This window comes from Paramisgurnus dabryanus, chromosome 7 (assembly GCF_030506205.2).
Source record: "Paramisgurnus dabryanus chromosome 7, PD_genome_1.1, whole genome shotgun sequence".
Classification (NCBI taxonomy): Eukaryota; Metazoa; Chordata; class Actinopteri; order Cypriniformes; family Cobitidae; genus Paramisgurnus; species Paramisgurnus dabryanus.
In genome coordinates, this window is record NC_133343.1 from 7,697,517 (window position 1) to 7,713,651 (window position 16,135).

At 38.5% G+C, this 16,135-nt stretch overlaps 1 protein-coding gene across 7 annotated transcripts in view; it reads left to right on the forward strand.

Annotated features, from left to right (window-relative positions):
• Positions 1-15,453, forward strand: part of kcnh7 (potassium channel, voltage gated eag related subfamily H, member 7) — a 57,631-nt gene extending 42,178 nt beyond the window's left edge. For 2 of the 7 annotated variants that reach the window (XM_065240260.2, XM_065240262.2), the window contains 10 exons: positions 1,334-1,759; positions 1,842-2,241; positions 2,326-2,525; positions 3,949-4,201; positions 8,428-8,633; positions 10,633-10,738; positions 11,142-11,345; positions 11,718-11,862; positions 12,009-12,156; positions 15,168-15,453. In XM_065240260.2, the coding sequence (XP_065096332.1) occupies positions 1,334-1,759; positions 1,842-2,241; positions 2,326-2,525; positions 3,949-4,201; positions 8,428-8,633; positions 10,633-10,738; positions 11,142-11,345; positions 11,718-11,862; positions 12,009-12,156; positions 15,168-15,452 (2,373 nt within the window). In that variant the 3' untranslated portion in view covers position 15,453. Of the gene's footprint in view, positions 1-1,333; positions 1,760-1,841; positions 2,242-2,325; positions 2,532-3,946; positions 4,202-8,427; positions 8,634-10,632; positions 10,739-11,141; positions 11,346-11,717; positions 11,863-12,008; positions 12,157-15,167 lie in introns of those variants that run through there. The other 5 variants (XM_073815359.1, XM_073815360.1, XM_065240261.2 and 2 more) reach the window with 4 other exon arrangements.
• The last annotated feature ends 682 nt before the right edge of the window (positions 15,454-16,135 follow it).

The following is a 16,135-nucleotide window of genomic DNA, read 5'->3' on the forward strand; positions in this document are numbered from 1 at the left end:
GTCTCTAACTGGGTTTTGTGCTGTGGTCCGTGATAAATTCCCTGCAGTCACCTCACTGTCATCTAAGAGCTGGATCATGAAATTTCCAGCGTATTATTCTTACAAATAATACTGGGTTCTGTGCAGCGTTGGACCAAAAAGGGACAAATCCTGCTTTAAATATGCTCAGAAAAATATTATTAGTTGTTCCTGTTCCGTTTGCAGTGCAAAAGGTCATAGGTTCGGACATAGGAAACAAATACTGACAAAAAGTATAGCTTGTAATGCACTGTAAGTCACTGTGTCTGCCAAATGCATAAATGTACAAATCCAACAATGGGTTAAAAGTGCAAAAGAGGATGTTTGTTTAATACATTTTTGCAATATTACTTGAAACTGTCTTTACTAAATGATAAAAGACTATTTATTAGGTGCACTGAAAGTAATAAATTTAATATATGTCATTTGTGCATAAGGTACGGCCTTAAAAACATCAGCCACTCGTTGACGTAATCATCGCATGAGCGATTGGCCCTCTGGCTTGTCAATCACTGCCATTACGTTCCTTGTGAGAGACGTGCACGCTCCAGTAACTTTACACGAGTGACGCATGCGCAGAGCGCATGAAACTCCGTCTTAAGTTTCGGTTTGTTTTCATTGTCGATCCTGCTTTCCTCATTGAATTTGCACCACGGAAGAGAAGAAACCCGAAGGAGGACGTAAAAGAAAGACTTTTTAAGTCGCTGAGAAGAGGAGAAAATCGCTTAAGAACGTAACTTAATGTAACCAGAGTCGTTATTGGAGAAACATTTCAACACTGGAGAGCAATGAAGGAACAGAGAGGTGTCAAGACAGACGCGCAGTTCGCAAAAATTTTTCCCGACAGGTAACAGTGATTATTCTTTCTTTGGGGAATAATTATTGTTGTACTGTTATTCAGGTATATTGACGTTGTTTGTGTACTGTAGTTGTAAGGCAGTGACCAGTCTGCTAAATGCTAGTTGAAATGGGGAGTAGCGTCGAATGATCTAACTTTACGTCTTATTATCATATCATTTCACATAATGAATCCACTGACGCGAGTCACGCGACACAGCATATGCCGGTGTTAAACAAACACTCGTGTTCAAATACTCGTGCACGAGTTTTGGAAGGCGTTCCCTAGAAATGAGCTGTGAAGGAGGGAGGCTGTTCTTACGCATGCGCTCATTTAAAAAACTCAGTAACGGTCTTTGGATTCTCAGTCGGCAGAAACATCCTCTTTTCCACCTTTAAAGCAACCCAGCATTAATGTACCAATATAAATGCACCATTGGTTTCATAGTAACCAACAATCTCCATCTCTTTGCTTCAGGTGTTGTCGTTAGGCGCCGACGTGCTTCCAGAATATAAGCTTCAGACGCCACGTATCGACAAGTTCACCATATTACACTACAGCCCCTTCAAGGCCGTCTGGGATTGGCTGATCCTTCTGCTCGTCATCTACACCGCCATATTCACGCCCTACAGCGCCGCCTTCCTCCTCAACGACCTGGAGGAGCAGAAGAGGCGCGAGTGCGGCTACTCCTGCAGTCCTCTCAACGTGGTGGACCTCATGGTAGACATCATGTTCATCGTAGACATTCTGATTAATTTCAGGACTACATACGTCAACACCAACGAGGAGGTGGTCAGCCATCCGGCTAAGATAGCCGTGCATTACTTTAAGGGTTGGTTCCTCATAGATATGGTGGCGGCCATCCCCTTTGACCTGCTCATTTTTGGGTCAGGATCTGAGGAGGTGAGATGGGTTTGCGTATGTGGATTCAGTTCAAAAGTGAGTTATAGCTTTTATCTTCTAACACGATTTGCATATTTTTTAGACCACAACTCTGATTGGACTGCTGAAAACTGCCCGACTACTGCGATTGGTCCGTGTGGCCCGAAAGCTGGATCGTTACTCGGAGTACGGGGCGGCCGTCCTCGTGCTCCTCATGTGTATATTTGCACTTATCGCCCATTGGCTGGCCTGCATATGGTACGCGATTGGCAACGTGGAGAAGCCATATCTCGGGCACACGATCGGTTGGTTGGATAATCTGGGCATGTCTATCGGAAAGCAGTATAATTATAGCGATCCCGCCTCCGGCCCGTCAATCAAGGACAAATATGTTACCGCGCTGTATTTCACGTTCAGCAGTCTGACCAGCGTGGGCTTTGGAAACGTTTCGCCGAACACCAACTCGGAGAAGATCTTCTCCATCTGTGTCATGCTCATTGGCTGTGGGTATCGCACCTTCAAAACACCTTACAGTATGTTTATCTTGTGTGTAAATCCTGATTTCAACCTTCTTCTCTTGTGTTTAGCTCTGATGTATGCTAGTATCTTTGGGAACGTGTCTGCCATAATCCAGCGACTGTACTCGGGAACTGCACGGTACCATCTGCAGATGCTCCGGGTCAAGGAATTCATCCGCTTCCACCAGATTCCCAACCCGCTCAGACAGAGACTGGAGGAGTACTTTCAACACGCATGGACCTACACCAATGGCATCGATATGAACATGGTATGAGCCTGTGTGTAGGCCTAATCCGGACTGTTGGCTTTGAATGAGTGTCAATAATGCACTAAATGTATTCATAAGTCTACACACTGATCTGATAAGCATTGTCTTTTTTTATACGCACTCAAACGGCCTGTCTTCAACACCCTGGTAAGAACAGGAGGTATAGATTAATGTTTGCTTCATTATCTGAAATGTGTTTTATGCATATTTCTGTTAATATGCACAAGTGCAGTGTTGGTATTATACTGTACATTGATTTATAAGGTACATCGACTCAATGTCATAGCTAAACAGTTAATTTAATATCTTAAAACTGATGCAATTTAAAGGGACACTCAAAGGGAGTTAAATATGTGATTCTTACTGTTTTGGAATCCATTCAGCTGATCTCCGGGTCCGGCGCTAGCACTTTTAGCATAGCTTAGCACAATCCATTGAATCTGATTAGACCATTAGCATCGCGCAAAAAAATAACCAAAGAGTTTCTATGTTTTTTCTATTTAAAACTTGACTCTTCTGTAGTTACATTGTGTCGTAAGAGCGACGGAAAATTAAAAGTTGCGATTTTCTAGGCAGATATGGCTAGGACTATACTCTCATTCTGGTGTAATAATCAAGGACTTTGCTGCCGCAACATGGCTGCAGGAGGCGCAATGATATTACGTAGTGCCCGAAAATAGTACTCCGCTATTGAAAGATACTAAGGGGACTATTTTTCATTGCACCTCCAAATATCGAAACTCTGGTTATTTTTTTGCGCGATGCTAATGGTCTAATCAGATTCAATTGATTATGCTAAGCTATGCTAAAAGTGCTATCGCCAGACCCCGAGATCAGCTGAATGGATTCCAAAACAGTTAGAATCACATATTAAACTCGAGGGGAGCTGGAAAATGAGCATATTTTCAAAAAAAGTGGAGTGTCCCTTTAAAATTAACACAACGCTGTGCTAACTGTGTAGCTTGGTTGTCGTGTATCAAAGGTCATAGGTTTGATTCCGACACGTTCTGATAAAATGTATCGATTGAATTCACAGTAAGTCGCTTTGGATAAAACCATGCGCCAAATGTCTTATATACATGTTAGATAGACTTCACTTGGGCACAGGTAATGCAAATGACGATGCCAGTCTCATCCTTGGCATTCACTTTGAAGGACTGCAGGTCAGGTCATATTCTGTTTTATTAGGCATCATATTAGTCAGGTGTCAATTGCATTTCCTGATGCCTTGCACACGGTTTCATATAAAGCAAAAGCAAAATCCAACGTAGAAAGAAAAAACGAAAGTGAGGTTATCGGCTGTAGAGGGCGAGAGTTTCGTGTAATCTGAGCTCGTGAAAACCTGCAATCATTTTGCCCTCCTTCTCTTCTTCACGGGGAACACTGTCTTCTCCTCGTTCTCTTTTTCTCTCTCTTTCTACAGGTACTGAAGGGTTTTCCAGAGTGCCTCCAGGCTGATATCTGTCTTCATCTGAACAAAACTTTGCTCGAGAGCTGTAAGGCATTTCACGGGGCATCCAAGGGATGCCTACGGGCACTGGCGATGCGTTTCAAGACCACCCACGCCCCGCCGGGTGACACGCTGGTGCATTGCGGTGATGTTCTCACGGCCCTCTACTTCCTCGCCCGAGGTTCCATCGAGATCCTCAGAGATGACATTGTGGTGGCCATCCTGGGTGAGCAATACATCAAATGCACATTTAAAAGAGATTCTGGTAAATAAATAAACCAAAAGTTTACGATAGTGATAGAAAATGCCCCTTATGTGATTTAAACTTGATTTTTAACCACATAACTCCTTCAGGTTATTCTGAATGATTCAACATTGATTTTTTATTTATTTTTTCAAAGAAAGAAAATTATTATTTTTCATTAAAATGTAAATGAGTCTTCGTTCTTGCTTATGTAAGACACACAGGCAGAAATAAGATACTTTTGATAATATAATATTGTGAATGTGTCCAGAAATGCATTGCGAGTTGTGCATTATGATGCACATAACCACTGCACAAAATGTGACAGAGGTACATCAGCTGGTAGATAAAAATATACATCCAATTATATATACTGTATAGTGTGACTGTGTCCATCTGAATCGCACTGCTGATTGCCGAAAAATGGGTTGACTTGCACTTGCATGCTCATCTAAATTTAATATAAACAGCTCAGAGGCTCACATGTAATAAGAGATTTAATGAAAGCAGTGCTGTTCATCATACAGTATGATGAGCTCATCAGGTTCTTTTAGATGGATGGAGACTGAAATACAGCAGGAGTGAGACAGAGATGGAACGGGAAAGGGAAATAATGAGGGAGGGGGGTCGTAATTAAATAACAGGAAGAAAGACGCAGAAACAGGATTGACAGCGTGTGGTACACGTTTCCTATGTTCATTAGATTTGCCAAGTGTCACTTTGCGTGCCGGAGAGCCCCAAGTGACAACATCGGCTTCATTATTTACAGCCACATTTATTAAACTCTCTCTCTTTCTCTCTCTCTCTCTCTCACACACACACACATCAGTGCAGCGGGCAGGTGGAGCAGGGTAAGCCGAATTTAAACGGCCCATTTCTCTTCCCCCGCAAGCTGGCTTTAACAGAATAAGGCCAGCGGAGGAAAAGATGCACACATGCGTACGCATACCCTCGTGCAACTCAGCAGAATTCCAGAAGTTGCTGAGAGAAGATCCCTCTCTTACTTACTAATGTTCTCGAGTCCCAGACAAAAAAAAACCGTACGACGTCAGCTAGAATGTATTGTCTTACAAAAGGTGTGCGGATGGACACTTCATCATCTGGCTCTCCAGGCAGCGCAGGCTCTATTATTGTAATACTGTACCATAACTTATTATCTATAGCATCACCTTAAAACTACGAACAGAGTAGGATACCTGCCGTATGGGTTTCGCGGTGACCCTGAGCCAGATTTAGATCCCGCGCAGGTGGCTGCTGCCCAGGTGGCTGTCTTTTGTCCATCAGGTTTGACCTTTGATATGTATCACAGTAGAAATGAGCTGTCAGGCCTTGACCTTTCTGTTCACACGTGTACTGAACACATACAGACCGCAAAGGCTTTAACTACACTGCGTCACTGCTGAATCTGCAAAACAAAGTTTGTAGTTTGATCGATTGTGGTGAGATGATGAAATAAATATGCATGTTATGAACAATCACACACAAAAATAAGCATATTGTACATACAATGAGTCAGATTCAATAAATGAGCAAATCTGTTTAGTGGTGGGCAACGATTCATTGCGAATAATCTCATACAAAATAAGAGTTTTGCATAATGTGTGTGTGTTTTGTGTACAATTATTATGTATATTTAAACACAATACATTTCACAAATACATTTCAGATTTTTTTTAGTTATATATAAATGTTTTTAATTTATATATAATAAAGAATGTTAAAAAAAAAAATATATATATATATATATTAGGGATGCACCGATAGGATTTTTTGGCCGATACCGATGCCGATACCGATATTAAACACTTGTATACAAAACTATACAGTTGGTCTATTAGCTAGTTTATTTCTGCATCAAATTATTTTTACTGAACATGGATTTGATCTAATTAACATTCAACTGACCAACATAACAATAGAGGCACAAATTAAGCTAAAACAAATATAAGAAGACAGCATGACAACCTTCAAATGTGGTTTTTGCTATTCAGCATTTATTTTATTAACAAACATTAACTAGTTTTTTACATATAATGGATTTATTTATGCAGATAATTAATAAACAATCTGTATCGGCCTTTCTCGTGCTATTGCCGATATGCCGATGGTTTCAAATTCATCAAAAATCGGCCGATAAAAATCGGCGGCCGATACATCGGTGCATCACTAATATATATATATATATACACACATTTAAATGTTTCTTAAATACATACATAAATGTGTGTGTATTTTTATATTCATAATAATTACACACAGCACACACTCATATTATGCAAAAACTCACTTTTATTTTCTATGCGATTAATCATGATTAATCGTTTAAGAGATAGTTCACCCAAAAAGGAAAATTATGTCATCATTTATTCACTCTCAAGTTGTTACAAACCTATATGCATTTTTTTGTTTTGCTGAACGCAAAGGAAAATATTTTGAAGAATGTTTGTAAGCACCACTGACTTCCATAGTATTTTTCTTTGCTACTATGGAAGCGAATGGTGCTTCTGTTTCCTGCTCCATTACAAATATCTTTCTTTGTGTTTTGCAAACAAATAAATGTATACAGGTCTGTAACAACTTGATTAAATAATGACAGAATTTTAATATTTGGGTTAATTATCACTATAATATAACAACATGGAGTTAATGCAAAAAATCACAAAATTATTTTGTTGTATTCAAAAGAATTTGGTAATAATTACAATTGTAATAGTTATGTGGTGGAGAAAGAAGGAGAGATGACGGATTACAATTAACTATGATGATTAGAACTTATATAAACATTACTGGGAATAGACAATTGCAAGTGTGTATATATATATATATATATATATATATATATATATATATATATATACATATATATATATATATATATATATATATACATATATATATATATATATATATATATATATATATATATATATATATATACATATATATATATATATATATATACATATATATATATACATATATATATATATATATATATATATATATATATATACATTGGTGTGAAAAAGTGTTGGCCCGTTCCTAATTTTTTATTTGTATTTATTTATATTTTGCATATTTGTCACACACATGGTTTAGATCATCAAACAAATGTAAATATTAATCATAGATAACACAAGTAAACACAACATGCAGTTTTTTAATGAAGGCTTTTATTATGAAGGTCAAACATATCCAAACACACATGGTCCTGTGTAAAAAAGTGCTAATGTTAACGTTATTTTTTATTTTTTTTTTAAACTGTATTGGTTATTGCTAAAATTAAATTCATTACAGGAGTAGTTATCTAAAATTAACTAATAAATAAATAATAAAAATAAAATTTTAACATTTGATTTTTACAGTTTTGTAATCCATTCAGCTGATATCCGGGTCTGGAGCTACCACTTTTAGCATAGTTTAGCATAATCCATTGAATCTGATTAGACCATTAGCATCACGCTAAAACATAACCAAAGAGTTTCGATATTTTTTCTATTTAAAACTTGACTCTTCTGTAGTTACATCGTGTACTAAGACCGACGGAAAACTAAAAGTTGTGATTTTCTAGGCAGATATGGCTAGGAACTATACTCTCATTCTGACGTAATAAGTGCCTGAAAATGGTACCCTGCTATTGAAAATCACAACTTTTAATTTTCCGTCGGTCTTACTACACGATGTAACTACAGAAGAGTCAAGTTTTAAATAGCAAAAATATCAAAACTCTTTTGTCACTTTGAGCGCAATGCTAACGGTCTAATCAGATTCAATGGATTGTGCTAAGCTATGCTAAAAGTGATACCGCCAGACCCGGAGATCGGCTGAATGGATTCCAAAACGATAAAAATCAAATGTTTAACTCTAGTGGAGCTGGAAAATGAGAATATTTTAAAAAAAGTGGAGTGTCCCTTTAAGTTGAACAAACAAATCTTTTTTACATTGTAGGATGTCTTATGGGTGAGTAAAATATAGACAATTTTTAATCTTTAAGGTGAACTATTCCTTTAAATATAACCAGTCTTATCAAGTATTATATATATTTGTATTTTATTAAGATTCTTTTTTTTACAACAAAGCTAAGATACTGAGCTCAAGCATAAGCATATTCAGGCGCATTTTCTTATGTTGTTGACTTCAGTTTACTTTCCTCATTGTTGTTGCTTTATCTTCTCCTCCCCTCTGATCTCTCTACACCCACCTCTCAGGTAAAAATGATATTTTCGGGGAGATGATTCATCTGTACGCCAAGCCGGGGAAAGCCAATGCGGACGTTCGAGCTCTGAGCTACTGCGATCTTCACACCATTCACAGAGAGGATCTTCTGGAAGTTCTAGAAATGTATCCCGAGTTCTCGGACTCCTTTTTGACCAACCTGGAGCTTACGTTCAACCTGCGCGATGACATCGCAAAGGTAGAGCTTTTTCTGCTAGTATTGCAAAACAGTTTTGATACTGAGTGAAGTGAAAGTGACAACGTGCAACGCATACTTGAAATTTGACTTCTGCAATTAACCCATCCCAGTGAGTAGTGAACACACACGAAGCAGTGGGCAGCTAGTCCAGCGCCCGGGGAGCAATTAGGGTAAGAAGATCCCTTAAACAGTCGCAACCCACCGGCCGTGAGAATCGAACCGGGTTACATACCCGACACTCTAACCACTAGGCAAAAACGTCCCAGAGAATATTAAAGGAATAGTTCACCCAAAAATGAAAATTCTTATCTGATTTGCTCACCCTTAAAGGATTAGTCCATTTTCTTAAAAAAAAATCCAGATAATTTACTCACCACCATGTCATCCAAAATGTTGATGTCTTTCTTTGTTCAGTCGACAAGAAATTATGTTTTCTGAGGAAAACATTCCAGGATTTTTCTCATTTTAATGGACTTTAATGGACCCCAACACGTAACAGTTTCAATGGAGTTTCAAAGGACGATTTTCATTCTTGACAAGAAAAATAAAAAATATGCACTTTTAAACCACAACTTCTCTTTTTCCTCTGGCTGTGTGACGCGCCAGCGCGACCTCACATAATTGCGTGATGACGTAGAAAGGTCACCTGTCACATATATAAAATGCACATTTGCGGACTATTTTAAACAATAAACTGACATTTATTAGTATCATTCCACATACAACAACGTCGGAACGGTCTTCTTTCTCCACACTTGTAAACACTGGGGTGTAGTTTCGCATACGTCATCCGTGACCTCTTGACGTGATGACGTATTACATGAGGTCATGCTGGTGCGTCACAGGACCGGAGATAGACAAGAAGTTGTGGTTTAAAAGTGCATATTTTGTATTTTTCTTCGTTTGCTAGACCCTTATGCCTCGTTTGGGATCGTTTAGAGTCCTTTGAAACTGCAAATTTTAAACTGCATTAAAACTGTTAACTCTTTCACCGCCATTGACGATATATCTCGTCAATTAAGAGAAAACGCTTCCCCGCCAATGACGAGATTTTCCGTCTTTCCGCATTACCGCTATTATCCACCAGGTGGCTTCCGCAACTTTTTAAACCCGGAAGTATTGCCCTATGGCAAGCGGCTGCATGTCCGTGTCTGTTTTAAAGATCGCTCTGAATGGGATCTCTATGAAACGTTCGTCACAAAAATTGAATTATCTCTGCTTTTTGCTCAAAATGTGGTGTTTTTGCAGAAACCTACCCATATTCAAAAGCTGATTACAAAAGAACCACTGAACCACTTTTTTTTTTGTTTGTTTGAAAGCAGAGGGTCTGTTCTTTCATTTGGTATATTGTATGTTTATATATTTAAAGAAGAACATTTTCTGGAAGGCATTAAACTTTGGTGAAAATCATGAAAAACGCTGGCGCTGGCTGGCAACTTTTTAAAAAAACGCTGGCGGTGAAAGAGTTAAGTGTTGGGGTCCATTAAAGTCCATTAAAATGAAAAAAAATCCTGAAATGTTTTCCTCAAAAAACATAATTTCTTCTCGACTGAACAAAGAAAGACATCAACATTTTGGATGACATGGTGGTGAGTAAATTATCTGGATTTTTTTTTTTTTAAGAAAATGGACTAATCCTTTAAACTATACAGTACTTTATCAGATGTATACGACTGAGTTTCTTAAGTTGAACACAAATTAAAATGCTGTCATCTTGTATGCAAATACATCTATCAATAAAGTAATCCGAATGATTCTAATAAAAGATATTTGTTATTATATATAAATAAAAAACGGCACCTTTTTGAATGTTTTCAGTTATGGGTGTGGACAGAGGTCACCTAAGTGTATAACCTCATTGCTATCTTCTGATGGATGGAAGAAACTCCAATAACTCGGCCAATCAGATTTGCCCTCACTGATGTGGCAGAAATACAATATACAAGATTAGTCTGTGTGAAATCCTTGCTAAATGTGATACGTTTTTGTGTGGGTGCAGGGTGCCACAGCCCCTCAGAGAAACCTCTACATGGCACAGAGTGACTCTGATGAAGAAGATCCAGACATCAGGACTAAACCCTGCTTAAAAAACAAACACCCGGCAGGTCAGGAGCTTCTCCTCTATACATTTCACCATAAATCCTTCTCCCCATCTTCATTCTGCTCTTCTTTTCGGCTCCCACCCGTCACCTCCCCCTCTTTTCCATCCATCTCTTTTCTCCTCGATGGCTTTCAAGCTGTTGCCATAGTGATGGTTCGTCACAGACAGATGTTTGTTATGCCGTAGTCGCACTGTACCAGATTTCACCCTAACGGTCAAGAGCCGTTTTATCCCCCGTCCCTGTGTGACTCGCGGCTTGGATTATTTATCCCGACACAAATGTCTCTCGCCCTTTCTCTCTCCCTGGCACGTTCTTCTGAGTCTATATCAGTTCAACGCGCATCTGGACAATGAGAACATTACAGCAACCGTGCATGTAATTCTCAGAGGACTGTGTGTTCACGCAGGTACGCCGAACAGATCGAGCAGGCCGGACAGGGGAAGGGGAAGAGAGAGAGAGGTTCACACGCTCCCAGGAGAGGAGGAAGAGGAGGGCGAGGAAGAGACAACCAGGCCACTGGGTTTGGGGGTTCTGGGTCAACCTCGTCCCTTCAACCTCAACACCATACCTGACGCATACACTAGAGATTGTGTTGTTAACTATCAGAAAGGTATAACACATGACATGTTTATTTACAGGCGTGTTAACACTTTAACTAAAGCATCTCTGTAAATATAACCTTGATTGAGCAAGGCAATTTTTTGACTTTTGGGTATTGAGGTGGTTAAACTGGAGTATACCGGTGCAGTGAGGAGATAATAAATGACTGTGTATCCGCACGGGATGTCTAATTTTTCTTGTTGGCGCTGCATGTGCACGTTTCATGTTCGAGTAAATTTCACACCCGATACTCACAAACCCTGTGCTCATACACAGATAGCGACTGTGCGCATGATGCATTGGGTATGTATGTAGCAGGTACATTTGTGTGTGTGCGTGTACGTCTGTGATTAATAGGCCCTTGTGCTTCGTGTTTCTCCAGACGTGTGCGCTGAAGAACGGCCTTGTGGGAATGCAGATGACTCAGCGAAATCTCAGGACAAAGAGGGAGGAGACGACTGTGAAAGTGACATTACGTTCGGAGAAATGGAGCAGCGACTGGACCTGCTGCAGGAACATCTGAACAGGTGAGAGAGAGAAAGTGGGACGCACGAAAGGGTTAATGGCAAGAACGAAAGAGTTAAAGCAAACAACTTTAACATGCAGAACGTGTGCTGTTGAAAAAATGGTGCCTGCTGCCATCTGCTGGTCACGGACTGTATTGCATTTGTAGGCTGGAAGTTCAGATGACATCAGACATTCAGGCTATTTTACAGTTGCTTCAGAGGCAAAGCGCTTTGGGACCTCCAGCGTACAGCACGGTGGCTGTCAGCCCTGAATACCACAAACCAGTGCAGCCGGTCACTGCTATACAGACACAGGTAACAGACAACTGGGTTCCTGTTGCACAACCAAGAACACAATGACAGCAACAGTAAGGTTTTGGGTTCAAATCCTACGTAAAACACATGTAAACTGTAGAGTCGTCTGTTTTCAGAACAGAATACTAGTGTACTTTTTAGTGATTAGGGATGCACTGATATTATTTCTTTTTTGGGGGGGCACGATTTAAACAGACAACTAGTGCCCCATATGAATTTTAAACACTTGTATACTATACAATTGGCCTATTAGCTAGTTTATTTCTGTATCACATTATTTTTACTGAACATGGATTGGATCTATTTAACATTAAGCTGACCAACATAATAAGAGAGGCACAAATTTTGCCGATTTTTGGTCTTTTTTTGAGATTTTGAAAAAAGCCAAGATCACTGACATTTTCCCGAATACTCTAACTGTGCGTTCACACCAGACGCAGAAGAGGCTGCAAAAACGCTTGAACATTGGACACTTGAACATTTTGAGTTTACTCTCTTCATTTGTGTGTGAAAGTCGCGCTTGAAATTCTAGTCATTCGAAACGTTCACACGTAAATTCACGTCATGGGAGGGGCGAAAATCCACCAACGTTCAGATTTTTCAACTTTTTAAAAAAATTTCAATTACGCGTTTTTTTTTAAAATCAATATACGCGTCTTTGCATTGACTTAACACATCAGAGGTGTAAAGTACTTGAGAAAATTTTACTTGATTACTGTACTTGGGTATTATTTTGGGGGATTTTTATTTTGGGGATTTTTATTTTACTAGAGTACAATTAAAAGTCAATACTTTTACTTAATTAAATTTTTTAAGAAAAAGAAGTACTTTTTACTCCTTACACTTTTATTTACAGTCAAAAAGTACATATTTTTTTAAGAGATTACTTCATTCTATTTTCCTTGCTCTTACCAAACCAATTGAATAGCGTTGATGGCCAGTTTAATTTAAATGTTATTTATTCTGGAGCATTTGGACCACTCTAAGGAATTGGCCAACAGTTCATCTGATGATGAAGATTTTTACGCTTCCTTGAAACCGACAACACATGAAGTGTGTTCCCGTGTGACACATTCCCTGCTATTTGTAGCCTCTCTATCAAGACTAAGACCTTGTCACACTGTCAGTCCAAATCTGATTTTGATGCATATCCAATTTGACAGTCTTTCTGTCCATATTGTGTATCACAACTGTGTAGATCTGATGTGTGCTTCCTGTAGCATTCTGCCGTTTTCGGGATTATCTGCACTGTTTCTATGGCAATGACGTCATGCTTGCTCAACGTCTGACGTGTTTACGTGGCGTGACAGCATGATGTAACCGAAAAGCTACATAAATGCGATCAGGGCGGTCAGACTGAAATGTATTTCCGAAAATGTGATTTAAAAAGGATTTTTGGATGTAGCCTAAAAACGGATTAGGAAAAAGGGATTTCATGTGGTTTTTGGCCGTTACAACATTCGAAATTTGATTGGATTCCTATCGGATATGCACCAAAATTGGATTTGGACTGACAGTGTGAACCAGGTCTAATACACCTCTTCCTGCATCGGCTGTCTGTGAGAGGCTTGATAGATCTTGAAATTTAAGTTAAATTCAAGGTTTTACAACTTTGAGTAGCATGTTGCATACTGAAGTTAGGTAGTAGTCTTAAAGTTTGATATATAAATACAATTAAATACCAACAGTTGTAAAGCAGGATAAAACCTTTTATGTGGTTCATCGACTTTGTTTTTAGAGATTAGAAGCTTAAACAAGAATCTCTAGTTTTCATTTGTTCTGTTACTTTTACTTTTTTAATACTCAAGTACAATTTTACAATGTTGTACTTTAACTTTTACTCAAGTATGATTCTGGCCAGAAACTTTTACTTTTAATTGAGTGAAATTTACACTCAGTACTTGTACTTTCACTTGAGTAACATTTTTGAGTACTTTTTACACCTCTGCTTAACATGTAAATCACTCACGCTTGCCGCCTTTTTCGCGTCTGGTGTGAACGCACCATTACTCTGACAGCATGCCTCACATGAATGAGTAATTATTTGTATAGATTTTATTTTGGGAATTATATATATATATATATATATATATATATATATATATATATATTTAAATGCTGTATTATGCAACAGACATGCAACTTATTGCCTTCACGCAGTTAATTAATAAACAATCGGTATCGGCCTTTACCGTGCATTTGCCCATATGCCGATGGTTTCAAATTCATCAAAATCTTCCAATATATATATATAAACAGCCGATACATCGCTGCATCAGTCTTAGTGAGTGTTTTTGTTATTTACAGAATTTTCATATTTCAGGAGGATATTTTTTCTCACTGAATAAATTATTTTATATTTAAGAGTGTTGAGTATTAAAATTATATACTGCAGTGACAATTTAAAGGATTATTTAAATAAACAGTTATTTGTGACAATTATTTAATAAATGAGACACAAAAAAATTTGACAATTTGTATAAAAATTAATCATCGTAATTGTTAAAGGTGCTGTATGTAGATTTTAGTGACATCTAGCTGTGATATTGGGAATTGCAACCAAAGGCTCAGTCCACAGCTCATCCCTTCCTTTCGAAACGCATAGAGAAGCTACAGTAGCTGCCACAGGATAAATATGTTATCATTTAAGACAACATGGTGGCAAAACACGCCCTGTAAAGCAGTTTGTCCATTTAAGGCTACTGTAGAAACATGACGGCAACTTTCATGTAAGGGGACCCGCGGTGTATATAGATAGAAACGACTCATTCTGAGTTTATAAGAACAGAACGGTTTATTTCGTATACCATTGATAATATAGTTATGTATATTACATCGCATTTCTGCTATTAGTTCCTCCTTAAAGTTACACAGTGCACCTTTAAAGTCTTGAAACACAATTATTGGCCAACATAGCAATTATTTATTTATTGTTTATATAATAACTGTGACAGCCCTAGGCCAAGTTGCATTATGGGATACATCCTACATCCATGTCTGCTTTTTTGCAGAGTCCCGATCAAGAGAAAGTCTGCAGTGAAGCCAAAGACGTGCCTGCCGTTACCCCTGAGATGAGCTGTGATGTCAGCATGGCGACCGCATTGTTGCCGAACCAACAGTTGGAGGCGGGGCTGAGGCTGAAACCAATGGAAAACGACTCATCCTCGGCATCACAACAGCCAAGATCACTCCAGCTGTCAATCAGGCAAGCTTCCCTGCCCGACTCATCGCCCGGCAACGGCACAAAGCCGGATCTCCACAGGCCCTTCTCCGATCCTGGGCTTCCAGGGCAGTAACGTTACATCAGACAGATTTAATGTATTACAACCAGTAGTAAAGCTAAATATGACACATTTTTAAGAACAAGTGAGAATAATATATAACAATTCATGATAATTTTGAGGTTTGAGTAATAATATGATAAGAATGCCTCATAGAGGAGTCTCCTGTATACTTCTAACATGTAACTATGCATAAACACACGAATTATACAGAAAGCTCAACCTCTTCCCTTAGTATCTAAATCTTGACTCAGGGTAGAGAATGCAAGAGTCATATGCAAAGAATTGAAAAAGACCTTCCATGTCCCATATAGGTACTTTAAAAGAATAGTTCACCCGAAAATGACAATTCTCATCGTTTATTCATCCCCACATCATCTCAGATGTATGACTTCCTTTTTCAATTAAACACAAATGATGAAATGAATAGTTTTATATAAAATGCCATTTTTTATTAAAGGGATAGTTCACCCAAAAATGAAAATTATGTCATCATTTGCTTACTCTCATGTTGTTACAAACTTGTATAAATTATAAAGAAAGATATTTTGGGGACTGTTTGAAACCAAACCAATCAGAGGCCCCATTCACTTCCATAGTAAGAAAAAAGTCAATGTTTTGCTGCTAGATTATGTTTTGTATTTAGCATTTTTTGGGGGGTGAACTATCCCTTTAATATGGCTACATAAAGCACATCC